Raw genomic sequence first — 13,312 nt, 5'->3', positions numbered from 1 at the left:
CAGGGGAAGGCGCTTCAGAATAAGAAGGCTATCATCGCCCAGAGGGAGTTGGACATTGAGACGCTCCAAAGCAAGATTCTTCCTAACATGTGCGCCCAATCACGGACCCGGCCGAAGAAGCCGCCAGGGAAGTGATAGGGGAGCTCTTTCTTGATGGCTCCTTTCCGTGGCAAAAATTTGACGAGCTGCTTGATGACAAGCTTGAAGCTAAGGAGAAGGCCGCGGAGGCGAAGGCCGCTGAGGAGGCAAGGGTGAAGAAGGAGGAAGAGGAGGCCGCGGAGAAGGCGGCCCATGCTGAGAAGGCGAAGGCGGCCAAGGAGGAGGCTGAGAGAATGAGGGCAACGAGGTCCGCCGAGGTCAAGCCGCCAAGACGCTTTTGGGTCGCCTACCAAAGATGATGTTTGACGCGTCGCCGATGGCAAGCAAAGAACAGCATAGGGAGACGGGCGGTCGTCACCAGGTTCACCCGGCATCTCGGATAGCTTCAGCTGTTCGGGGGCCAATTATTAAGCCTTTCCTCCCTGCCATCTTTTGGCGCTTCAAATGATATGTCTGTAACCTTTTGTTCTTCTTTTCCTTGTTTTTTGTAAAACTTTGGTAGGTTGTGTTTTGGCTTATCCCTATGGGGACGGTCGTCGTCTGTATTCTCCTTACTTGTAATCATTTTCAATAAAGCTTGTTTATTGGCCCTCGGCTTGGCCGGGGTTTTGATCACAATCCTTCACTTGTCTTCTTTACGTTATTAATTGAGCGTTTTTTTCGTTTTTACCTTCGGCCTGGCCGAGGCAGTTAGAATGCGTATCTCAACTATGTTTAACGTTTTTTAAACATGTTGGCATGTTGGTTGCTTCCTCTTTCACTCTCGGTCTGGCCGAGGCGTCTGATTTGTGCTTCCCAACCGCCGCTGTGAGCATGTTAGCGTATCGACCGTTGTGTCCCCTGCCAGGCCTTCGGTTGGCCGAGGCGGCTAGAGGTTACGGCTCGACAACGTTCGTATCTGTAGACATATTGATCGCTTCCTCTGCCAGGCCTTCGGTTGGCCGAGGCGGCTAGAATTGCGTCTCAACTGTGCTTATACGTTCCTAAGGCATGTTGGTCGCTTTCGCGAGTATCAACTGCGCTGGTAGTGACTGCCGTGGTGTCTACTTCTTGGGGTGACTGTCCGGCTTGGGCCGTGGCGTCTACCTCGATATGACTACGGAGGGGATAAACACTTTGATGGAAAACTTGGATGATTTTTCAATAGATATAAACACGCGTTGGGGTGCCAACAACAGTTTTTGGACACCTCCGCCGCTAAACAAAGTATTTCCTGAGGTTGTCATTGTTCCAATGGCTCATCAAAGGCACACCCTCCATATCTGTCAGCCGGTATGTACCCGGCCTCATTTCTTCAACCACTTTGTAAGGACCCTCCCAGTTGGCCGTCAATTTACCATGAATGTTCCCTTTGTTGGTGGCGGCCGACTTTCTTAGGACTAGATCCCCTACTTTTAAGTCCCTTTTGTGGACTCTTCGGTTGTAGGCTCTTCTCATTCGGTTTTGGTATACTGCCAAGTTGAGGCGTGCTGTATCTCGGCTTTCTTCGACCAGGTCTAGGAGGTTCTCGAGACCTTCCTCATTTTCAACCGGGTTAAAGGTGGCCGTTACGAATGCCTGCACCGCGCTTCAATTAGCGGATCGCTTCGGACCCGTAGACTAAGTGGAATGGACTGTACCCCGTTGCTTCTTTCTCTGTGGTTCGGAGGGACCATAGGACGCCGGGTAGTTCATCGACCCATCTTCCCTTTAGGTCTTCAACTTTCTTCTTCAAACCATTGAGGATTGTTTTATTGGCTGCCTCCGCCTGTCCGTTGCTCTGTGGGTGGCAGACGGAGGAGTATGCAAATTTGATACCAAGTTCTTCCAACCAGTTCATTATTGTGTCACTCCAAAACTCTCGGCCGTGGTCAAATACCATGACTTGGGGTAACCCAAAACGAGTTATGACATTTTCCCAGATTACCTTTCTTACGGCCGTGGTCTTGGCGGTACCGCTACGACTTCAACCCATTTGGTGAAGTAGTCAACGGCGACAATCAAGTACTTTCTTCCTCCGGATGCCGTTGGAAATGGCCCTAGTAGATCCATCCCCCACTCGTGCAAAAGGAAGGGGACTAATTACCTGGCAGTCTCGGGAAGGTGCATGTATCACCGGAGCATGCATTTGACAGTTGTTGCACTTTTTGGTTTTGGCTCTGGAATCCTCAAGCATGGTGGGCCAGAAGTAGCCGGCTCGGAGAGCTTTGTGGGCTAGTGTTCTTGCCCCCATGTGATGACCACAGATGCCTTCGTGAATTTCTGTCAGTATTAGCTCCGCGTCGGCTAGGCCGACACATTTCAAGAGTGGCCTTATCACGGACCTCCCGTATAATTCTCCTTCAAACACCAAGTACCTTGCGCGATCCTCTTTATCTTCGTGAGAGACTGCGGTCCTCCGGTAATTCATTCATCGCTTTGTACTTCATTATCAGAGTCATCCACGTTGTCTCGGCCTCTATGTCGCCCACCATGCCGACGGTCTCGGTAATGCTTTTGGCATTCCCGATGTCCACCAAAGACGGTTCGACTGACATTCTTGATGGTTGACCTGGCAAGCTTTGAGAGAGCGTTGGCTCGGTTGTTCTCAGACCTGGGAATGCATTGTATCTGGAAAGATTTCAATTTTGAAGTGTCAGCTTTTACCCTTTCCAGGTATCTTACCATCCCGTCGTCTCGAGTCTCGTACTCTCCTCTGATTTGATTAGCCACTAAAAGTGAATCTGTTTTCAAAATGATGTGTTCCGCCCCGGCAGCTCTAGCTAGCTCGACTCCGGTTATCACCGCCTCGTATTTGGATTCGTTGTTTGAGGCCGAGAAGGTAAATTTCAAGGCGTACTCAAACTCGTCCCCGTTTGGGCTGATGATAAGTATGCTTGGCTCTGAGTGTTCGCCGTGGAGGACCCGTCGGTGTATACTTCCCATACTCCGGGTTTTGCTCTTCTTGATATGTGTACTCGGCCAGAAATCTGCAAGTGCCTGTCCCTTTATCGAGGGCCTCGGCTTGTATTGAATGCCGGCCGGATAGCTCTCTCGCCCATTTGATGAGGCTGCCGGATTGCTCAAATTTTTCCAATGCTTTCTCCAATGGTTGGTCGGTTAAGACCGTCACGGGATGTGCGTCGAAGTAAGGCTTCGATTTCCTTGCGGCAACGACGACAAAGAAAGGCCGCTTTTTCAATCGTGGGTAATTTCTTTCGGCGGGCAACAATGTATGGTGACAAAGTAGATTGGGTGTTCTTTGTTTGTCTTCTTCTCGATGATCACGACCGACCGTGGCCGAGGTAATCGCTATGTATAGATACGATACGTCTCCCCAAAGATCGGCCTGGACGGGGTTGGGAGAGTTTGAAGATGAGCTTTCGATTGCCTGAAAGATGTGCTATGTTCCTCCCCCAATCAAGTCTTTATTTCCCTTCAACACTTTGAAGAATGGGGTGCTCTTGTTGGGCGACCGAGAGATGAAACGGGCGAGAGCCGCCATCCTCCTGGTCAACATCATAACCTCTTTTCGATTCCTCGGCTCCGGCAGTCCAAAGTTGCTTGGACTTTTTCTGGATTGGCATCAATTCCCCCGGCGCCGACAAGCATGCCGAGGAACTTACCTGCCGGACACCGGTTGCACTTCATTGGGTTAAGTTTCATCTTGTATTTCCTTAGCGAACAAAATGTCTCGTGTAAATCGGCTAAGTGCTCGCTGTCAGACTTGCTTTTTACAATAGCATCGTCGACGTAAGCCTCAATGTTTCGCCCTTTTTGATTTTGGAACCCTTTGTCCACCAGTCTTGTGTAAGTTGCGCCGGCGTTCTTCAAACCGAACGGCATCATTTTATACATGTATGTGCCGTTACCGGTGATGAATGCGCATTTAGGCATGTCTTCTTCGGCCATGAATACCGATGATACCCGAGAAGGCGTCCAAAGAGCTCAAGATAGTGTAGCTGCCGTGGCGTCGATTAAACTATCTATTCGAGGCAAGGGATAGCAATCTTTGGGGCACGCTTTATTAAGATTGGTAAAATCTACACACATCCTCCACGCCCCCGATGATTTCTTCACCATTACAACATTAGCTAACCACTCAGGATAAGTACAAGGCATGATAAAGCCCGCCGCTAGTAATTTATCTACCTCGGCTTTGATGGCCTCATCCTTCTCGGCCGAGGAGTTCCTCATCTTCTGCTTGATAGGGCGAGCGGTGGAGAGTACGTTCAGCTTTTGAACAATTACCTCCCGGCTCACGCCTGGCATCTCGGCTGCTGAGTAAGCGAAGACGTCTTTGTTCTTCCTCAGCAGGTCTAGGAGAGCGGCCCTGAATTTTGGCTCCAGGTTGACACCGACAGTTACGGTGCGCCCTGGGTCAATTTCCACTTCTTCGGTCTCGGCTCCTTCAACCATGCCGACAAAGGGCATCCATGAGGTCGCCCTCCTGTTGTAAGGATGGGCTTTTCCCCTTCTTCGACTTCTTCGCCACTTTGAGGGATTGCATGTTGCACCCTCCGCGGATATCTGGACGTTGACTACTTCGTCTTTTTCGTCCTTTGAGACGAGCTTATGCGCTTCCCCCCGGTCCGAGACATACATCAGTGTCAGGGCCCGGATGGACATTACTGCATCGGCCTCGCTCAGAGTGACTCGGCCTATGAGAACGTTGTAGGCGGACGAGCCGTCAATGACCACGAACTCAGATAGGACATTCTTAGCCGCATTCCCCTCACCGAACATCACCGTGATCTGATTGACCCCAGGGGTACCAGGCGGCCCGGAAAAACCGTACAACGGATTGGTGCGGGGGCTCAAGTCCTCAACCTTCGGACCGAGATTGAGAAAGCACTCCCGAACATGATGTTCGTGTAGGCGCCCGTGTCAATCGTGCACCTCTTGACCAGTGGTTGGCTATGTCCAAGTGGACTACAAGTGGTCGCGTGCGGGCGATGACTCCCTCGTAGTCCTTCTTCCCAATAGTCATGTCGGGGATGTTGGAAGCGAGGATCGCTGTTTTGGGCACAAAGTTGATGGCCTGATATAGCTCGTTCAGGTGCCGTTTGTGCCCATGAGCGGACCCACCGTTCTCGTTGCCCCCGATGACAACATGGATTACTCCTATCCGTTCAAAGACGGACTTTTTATTTGAGCCGCCGGTATTAGTCTTTTGGCCTCCGGCAACATATTTGCTTTGAGGCTCCCCTTCCGGATCGCTCTTCAATGGCATTCTTCGATGCGGCGGTTGTCCGTTAAGTGACCGGTGTGGCCGTGGTACTCACAAGATCGGCTCGTGTCACCGTCCCCCTCGCCTTGGGAGGCCTTTCCCACTTCGACCCTCGTTCTTGCTCGGGAGAAGACCTCGGCGGCGAGATACGACCGAGGGGGTGTGACCATTGTACCGCTTTTGGTAGTACGGTCCCGAACTCCCCCCGGCGCCCGCTGAGTTCTGTTTCCTGGCGGACTTGTCAGACCGTGACCTATTATTGTCACAGCGTCCTTCATCCGGGTTGTCCTCCCGGCGGCTCTTACTCTCTGAGTGCCCGACCTCGCTGGGGCCTACCCAGGTTTTGTGATAGTCCTCCACCTTTATGGCTTGGTCGGCCATCTTCCTGGCGGAGTCTAGGTTCAGGCCTCCGCACTTGATGATCTCGTTTTTTAAATCTCCTCTCGGGAGGCCTTTCATTAGTGCGAAGGCCGCCAGTTCGCTGTTCAGCTCACGAATCTGCTGAACCTTGGCGTCGAACCTCTTCACATAACTTCGGAGAGACTCGCCTCCCTCCTGTTTGATAGTCAGGAGATCCGATGTCTCGACGGCCCTTCTCTTATTGCAAGAATACTGGGCCAAAAATATGTCCCTTAGGTCGCCATAACAAAGATATCGACCCATTGGGTAGCCCCTTGTACCAACTTTGTGCCATCCCATGCGGGGTCGTTGGGAAGACTCGGCACCAAACCTCATCAGTCGCTCCCATACCGACATGTAAGACTCGAAAGCCTCGGCATGGTCGGTTGGGTCGCTTTCTCCTTTGTATGATATGGGCGGCAACTTTAGCTTAGTCGGCACCGGACCTCTAGGACATAGGGGTTGAGGGGTCATCGACCACGTGTCGAATGACACGCGGCGATCGGCTCCTCGCATCCTTAGTCCGGCTCCTCTCCCCGTGGTGGGAAGGGCTTCTTCTCCGACTCGGTGAGTCGGGCTTCTTCTCCGACTCGGTGAGTCGGACTTCTTTCACTCCTCCGGGCGGGCCTCGTCGGTCTTTGCCGCGCGGCGAGCCGCCCTCCCGCGAGTGCGGGAAGGACTCGTGTCTACCACCGGCACTCTGGGCTCCCCCGGCGTCTTGACATGGTCAGCTTCCTCCAATGCTCCGTTCAAGTTTCTCGGAGTCACTTTTTGGGCCCTGGTCTCTTGTGGGGGTGCCGCCGCTCTTGTCGTTGTGACAGTGTGAGTCGGCGTGCTACCCATTAGTTCCAGGAGTAGCTTCAGTTTAGCTGCATCAACCACATGTCCCATGATAGTGACTTGGTCGGCGGGCAGCGGTGTATCTTGTTCCTTTGGCATCCCGTTCGTCGTATCGTGATACGGCCGGTGGGGACGCCCGATTTCGAGTTGTGGAATGTGTCATCTTGGTAGAATTCAGTTTCCACAAGCACCATCTCTGGTTGTTTCGACATCTTCTTAGCTTGTTGGGTGGGTTTTGTTTTGTGTTTTTTTTTTTTTTTTTTGGGAATGAATGTGACTAGCTTCTAGTATCTGTCCCCACAGACGGCGCCAATTGTTCCGGGTGTAATTCCAGAGCAGTATTGTGTACCACGCAAGCTTGGTGAATGGATGTCCTTCCTTGCCTTGACTCTTCCTCTCGGTCTCTCCTGAAACGATGAACAAACTGAGGGCTCGACTTTGCACCGAGCGTACTCACTCCGACGCTCAAGTCAGTGAACTTAAAGGGATTAAGTTGTATGTTACTTGACAAAGTATATTGTAGAGAGATAAGGGAGATTATACCAGATGAATAGTGAATTTTAGGTTAGATTGTGGATCCTTTCCTCAATGAGGGTTGAGGAGTATTTATAGACTTTCACCTTTTGTCACGTAGTGGCCAAGTGGGCCAAGTGGCGTAGCAGGTGGAAAGTCTGTTCTACCCTCGACCGAGGGACCCATGGCAGGCCGGCGGGCCCTGTTGACTCCATGCCGAGGGGTCTTGGATATGAGTACGCGGATATGTCTCCCTTGGCGGTTGCCACCGAGACCCAAAGTGACCGGCCGACAGGCTGCGTCGGTTAGGCGGTCTAACATGTTGACTTGCTGTCTCTTGATCTTTGACCTTGCTCAATATGTTGACTCGGTCAGCGGGTGCAGAATATGCCCCATCAATATATTTAAATAAATCTGAAATATTAGATTAGAATATTATTTAAGAGCAATCATTATTATTTACTAATTAAATTACAAATCTAATGAATTATGGAATATTATATTTTTTGGAAATTTAGGTTGATTTATTTACCTTTTAATAGTTTCCGAAATATAAAATACTTATATTATATTCGTGTATGTTAAATAATTAACATCTTTATACTAATTAATACCATAAGTGGTGCATGTTATTTTAAGGAAAATCATCATATTATAGTGTTCTCTAAATTTATACTTCAACCAAAACTATATAATATTTATATTGAAGTCCCTTGGTCGGGTCCATCACAAAGTGCCATGATTAAAAACTATATAGTATAATTAATTTGTATAGATTTATTTAATTAAAATGAAGTTCCTTGATTTATGAAATTAATATATAGTACTGGTATTGGTGTCCGGCTTCGCCCGGGCTACCTCTACTTACCATTAATTTTTTTTCATTAAATAAAATTACTTAAACTTGCATAACCCATAAATTTATCATTAATATATTTTTTATAACATATCTTAAAATTACGATGAAATAAATTTTGAGACAAATTCACCACTCCCGCTATTAATATTTTACTCTTATTAATGAAACAACAGTAATAACATTTCGATCACTACTTTCCCGTAATCATTGTTATTTTCACTACTCCCGTCGTAATTATTGTTACCGTCACTACTGCCGCATTAATATTGATAATTTCACTACTCCCGCCGTAATTATTGTTACTTTCACTATTGCCGCATTAAATTGATTATTTCACTACTCCCGTTATTGTTTCTACCACTCTCACTAATCTCGTTGATAATATTGTTACTTTTACTATTCAAATGAGTGATTACTATCATATAACTATACCCAATGTTACTACAATTCTTTTTTTTACTGACGAAATTACTTTTACTACTTAGGCATGCAATTTTAAGAGGATTATATAGTTATATAAATATATTACATATACGCATTAAATCAAATCGAAAGAATTATGCAATATTATATATTATGGAATCTAACTTGAATTATTTATAACCTACTTATTATATTTTTGTATGTTAAATAATTAACATCTCTATACGTCTAATAAACTATAAAGTTTAATAAAATTGCATAGATTTTAACCACCATAGTCTCTTACAAATGATGATAATAATTAATATCATAAGTGTACATGTTTATACTAATTAATTATTTTATTTTAAGGAAATTGACCATCTTCAAGTCTTCTATAAATATTTAGGAAAATTACCAAGCATCTTCTTTCTTTTTGTCTCCTTGAAATTGACCATCTTAATTAATTATTTTATTTTAAGGAAATTGACCATGTTTTAGTCTCTTACAAATGTTTAGGGAAATTACCAAGCTTCTATATAATTTAATTTTAACCCAAACTATATAATATTTGCATTAAGATCCCTTAATCGGGTCCATCACATGGTGCTAGTGATTTAAAACTATATAATATAACTAATTTGTATAACTTTCTTTAATTATATTAAGTCCCTTGGTTTCTGGATTTAATATATAGTACTAGTATTGGTGCCCGGCTTCGCCCGGGCTACCTCTACTTACCATTATTTTTTTTTTCATTAAATAAAATTACTTAAAGTTGCATAATTCATAAATTTATCATTAATATATTTTTCTATGACGTATGCTAAAATTACGATGAAATAAATTTCGAGACAAATTCACTACTCCCGCTATTAATATTTTATTCTTATTAATGAAACAATAGTAATAACATTTCACACTTGCCTGTGTATCATTGTTACTTTCACTACTCCCGACGTAATTATTGTTACTGTTACTACTGCCAAATTAATATTGATAATTTCACTACTCCCGTCGTAATTATTGTTACTTTCACTATTGCCGCATTAATATTGATTATTTCACTACTCCCGTTGTTGTTTCTACCACTTTCACCAATCTCGCTAATAATATTGTATTATTATTACTTTTACTATTCAGATGATTAATTACTATCATATAATTATATCCAATGTTACTACAATTCTTTTTTTTACTGACGAAATTACTTTTACTACTTAGGCATGCAATTTTAAGAGGATTATATATTTATATAAATATATTACATATATGCATTAAATCAAATCGAAAGAATTATGCAATATTATATATTATGGAATCTAACTTGAATAAACTATAAATTTTAATAAAATTGCATAGATTTTAAATTTAATATATAGTTTTATGATGATAATAATTAATACCATAAGTGTGCATGTTCATACTAATTAATTATTTTATTTTAAGGAAATTGACCATCTTCTAGTCTTCTATAAATATTTAGAAAAATTACCAGACATCTTCTTTCCTTTAGTCTCCTTGAAATTCACCATCTTAATTAATTATTATATTTTAAGGAAATTGACCATTTTAATTAATTATTTTATTTTAGGGAAATTGACTATGTTTAGGAAATTACCAAGCTTCTATATAATTTAATTTTAACCCAAACTATATAATATTTGCATTGAGATTCCTTAATCAGGTACATCACACGGTGCTATTGATTTAAAACTATATAGTGTAATTAATTTGTATAACTTTCTTATTGATTGATATAGATTTGATTTTACCCACTCAATTTGGTCCGGATTCTCTTTTTTCCTTGGACTTTCTGCTAAAACCAAAGGTAACTGGAGCGGGGGAGTATCATGTAATGGAACATTTATTTTTTGGAATGGAACATACTCGTAATAACTTCCTTGCACCAGCTACATTACCACTAGTTCTGGCATATTGCCATAATCTCTTTCTCCTTGAGGGTAATTGCCGACCGTTGGAGGCATGTATGGCTAAATGTGAGTTGTGTGCCTAACATATGACCCTAACGATCTACTCCGTATTAAAGTTTGAAGTGATTCAAACATCGTTCCTCGGAAATCGGAATGTCGTCAAAACGCAAACCATATCGTTCAGATTTGGCTACCGTTTTAAGTTATAAGATAGTTCACATCCACCAATGGTCACCTTATTTTGACCACCCTAGGATCGTCCCGTGCACTATTCTGCCCATATGACTGATGATGACTAGCCGCTTGTATATGACACCCTTGGATCCATGAGTGCAAGCATTTGATGCATGCTGACTGCTGAGCACACACGACGAGGCGGCCTGGCATGCTGGCATAACTAGTATTTGAACTAGTCATAATCAAATGGACATTTAATCTTCTTATCGATACGATTTTGGCGACGTAGCCATGGACTTTTAGACTAGCTAAAAATTTGAAAGATTTTCTTAAAAAAACAAGGCATGCGTTGTATTTATGTCCACCGTCATCCCGATGCCCTAACACCATTGTCAAAAGCAAGGCATCACAGCAGCTCAATGAACCTAGTATAGCAAACTGGCAACAATGTTTGAATTGAACTACTCCCTTCGTACTAAAAAAAAAGTACACAAATGATCGGGACGAGTACAATTTTGAGTCCATTAGTTTACATAAAAATCATCATCTATGGTCACATCATCATAACAGAAGATCAATAAAGATACACGAATGGCTACTGATGAGAAACACAAGTTTTAGAGAAACCAATCCAATCATTCATTAAATAATTCAAGGAGATCATACATATTACTGGCTTGTACAGCGACATCTACATCTACATCTACAAAGTGAAATCACGTATACAGTGCAGCGGAAAAAGGCACTGCACCCTTTTATTGCACCTTCTACCCTATATCACACACAACCAGCAAGAAGGCCGGAAAATATACAATGTAGTCAACAAGTCCATACAATGTAACAACAACAACAAAGATAAATATACGCATATTATATAGATGAGACCTTTTTCTACAAGAAGGGTACCTTGATCGGCATGCTCCATCCAAGGCTGTGAAATATCAACAAATAATGTTTCAAACATCAAGATTCCACAAGTTTGTCTTGTTTGATGCACTGGGACACTTTGAAATCATGGCATTTCCATGTTGGAGCAACCTCCATTGGACTAACATTGTCTGAAGATGCTAACTGACGAGCTGTCGATTTATCTGTTCTAGCCCTAATTATCAATTCCTCTTTAGGGTTTGCTTGATCTTTTGAGCTTAATACATTTAATGGCAGTTTTTTCTGCTTAATTCTACCTCTCTTCCTACCATTAACACATAAATCATCATACCCTTCAGATTTCTTCTCCTGGGGCTGACTTGATTCACCTTCACCACTATCCACCTCTACCTCATCATCCTTGCTACATTTCGACACCTTCTCATTAGACTCTTCAATTTCCATTCCTCCTTTTCCATGTCCGTTACATTCTGGAGGCAATTTGACGTTTTCGTCCGTCACGCTAGTACCATTAGAAATGCCACTCTTATTATTTGGAGAGGAGACTTTGAGCTTCTTGTGCTTATGGCTCCTAGAGTTGGAACCGGGAGAGTGTTTTGAAATTCTAGGAGAGCTATTCATCGTCCGATGAAGTCTCATGGCGAGCTCTTCATCGGCCCCACAGTTCTCAAGAGGATTGTTTTTATTGTACAGAAGTTCAACAGGCACATGTTTCTTCAACTTGTTCCTCTTTTGGTGCTTACCCCGGCTACTAGTCTCTTCAGAACCCAATGCAACCAAATCCAGGGCAGACTTAGCAGCAGCCACGGCCTTTGCAGCAATGGCAGCTTTCTCCTCAGCCACAGCTCTCGCGGCTTCTGCTGACCTAGCAGCAGCACAAGCTGCTGACTCAGCAGCAATAGCTATCTCCTCAGGAGACATGTTTGGTCCATTCTTATAAGATTTCAATAAATCATTAAGACGCATATCAAATTCACTCATTGGACTCTGACCAATTGACGCATTCAAGCTCGGGCTCAAACTCAGGCTTGAGCTATTCTCTTGAGAGCACTGCGAGGTGCTCTCTAAACAGCTTTGTTTTTTCAGCCCTGCAAGCAAACGCTTTCGAGGTGGCAAACGAACATCAGCATCCAATTGATTCGCATCGCAACCATTGGAATCCATCATCAATTCCTCTCCTCTCAGCAATAATTAGGGCACACAGTGTGCATCTTCAAAATGACACAACCACCACAGCGACGACTAAATTACGACACAAGAACTGCAAGAGGCGCACCTTCAAATTCATCAACATGAATTCAACACAAACCCTCCATGTAATCCATATCCATCAAATACTCAACATAAAAGAGCCCTAAATTCTGCTAGTAAAATTCATATAATTACTCCTACATCTGCAGGATCTAAACCTAAATTGACTAATCAACATAACAAATTAATTCCACAACAGACAAGCAAATGAGGGTCCACATCATGTACAGAGGTTTAATGTAATAATCCAACATAAATTTCAATAAATTAAATCAGATTAATTGTTAATCATCAAAGTTAACAGGTTCATTAGATAAATTCAGCAAAAACACAATAAATAAACAATTCCAACGTGATTAACAAATTCTGAAGTGGTTTTTTTTTCAAATGATCAAATGGAGCAAAACCCAGGTCAGAATTGTGATCAATTGAAATGGGTAGAAGAGAAATTACCTGATCTTTGAGGATTATGAGAAGGGTATTTACTGAAAATTTGAAATTAGGGTTTGGGAAAGAATAGAGAGAGAAATGAAAATGAAGAAGGGCAAACAAATCCAGTTGTATGAAATGCAATGGAGATGTGTTATTAGGGACAAAGATGACAAAGGGTACAAAATAAAATTAATTAAATTTGTGATTTATACGATTGGTTGGAGTGGTTTATAATTAAACCATAATATAGTAATTAACTTTAACTAACACGGGTTTGGTACTTTGGTTATATCATTATGGGGTAGTAATGAATTAATGCCCTCATGTAGT

The 13,312-nt window shown here is 43.4% G+C and overlaps 1 protein-coding gene across 2 annotated transcripts; it reads right to left on the bottom strand.

The window, feature by feature from the left end:
* Positions 1 to 11,026: 11,026 nt before the first annotated feature.
* On the bottom strand, positions 11,027 to 13,275 carry LOC141623267 (uncharacterized). Of its 2 annotated transcripts, none has more exons than XM_074439356.1 (2): positions 13,004 to 13,275; positions 11,027 to 12,575 (listed from the first exon to the last, which is right to left on the bottom strand). In XM_074439356.1, exon 2 carries the CDS (start codon positions 12,464 to 12,466, stop codon positions 11,375 to 11,377), a length of 1,092 nt encoding a protein of 363 aa, XP_074295457.1. In that variant the 5' UTR covers positions 12,467 to 12,575; positions 13,004 to 13,275; the 3' UTR covers positions 11,027 to 11,374. The 2 variants fall into 2 exon arrangements, with proteins under 2 accessions (XP_074295457.1, XP_074295458.1); XM_074439357.1 differs by having other exon boundaries at positions 11,027 to 12,560; positions 13,004 to 13,185.
* Between the last annotated feature and the right edge of the window lie 37 nt (positions 13,276 to 13,312).

The sequence above is a fragment of the Silene latifolia genome, chromosome X (genome assembly GCF_048544455.1).
Source record: "Silene latifolia isolate original U9 population chromosome X, ASM4854445v1, whole genome shotgun sequence".
Taxonomy (NCBI): domain Eukaryota; kingdom Viridiplantae; phylum Streptophyta; class Magnoliopsida; order Caryophyllales; family Caryophyllaceae; genus Silene; species Silene latifolia.
Note: the sequence above shows the minus strand (reverse complement) of the source record. Positions and strands in the feature narration are given on the sequence as shown.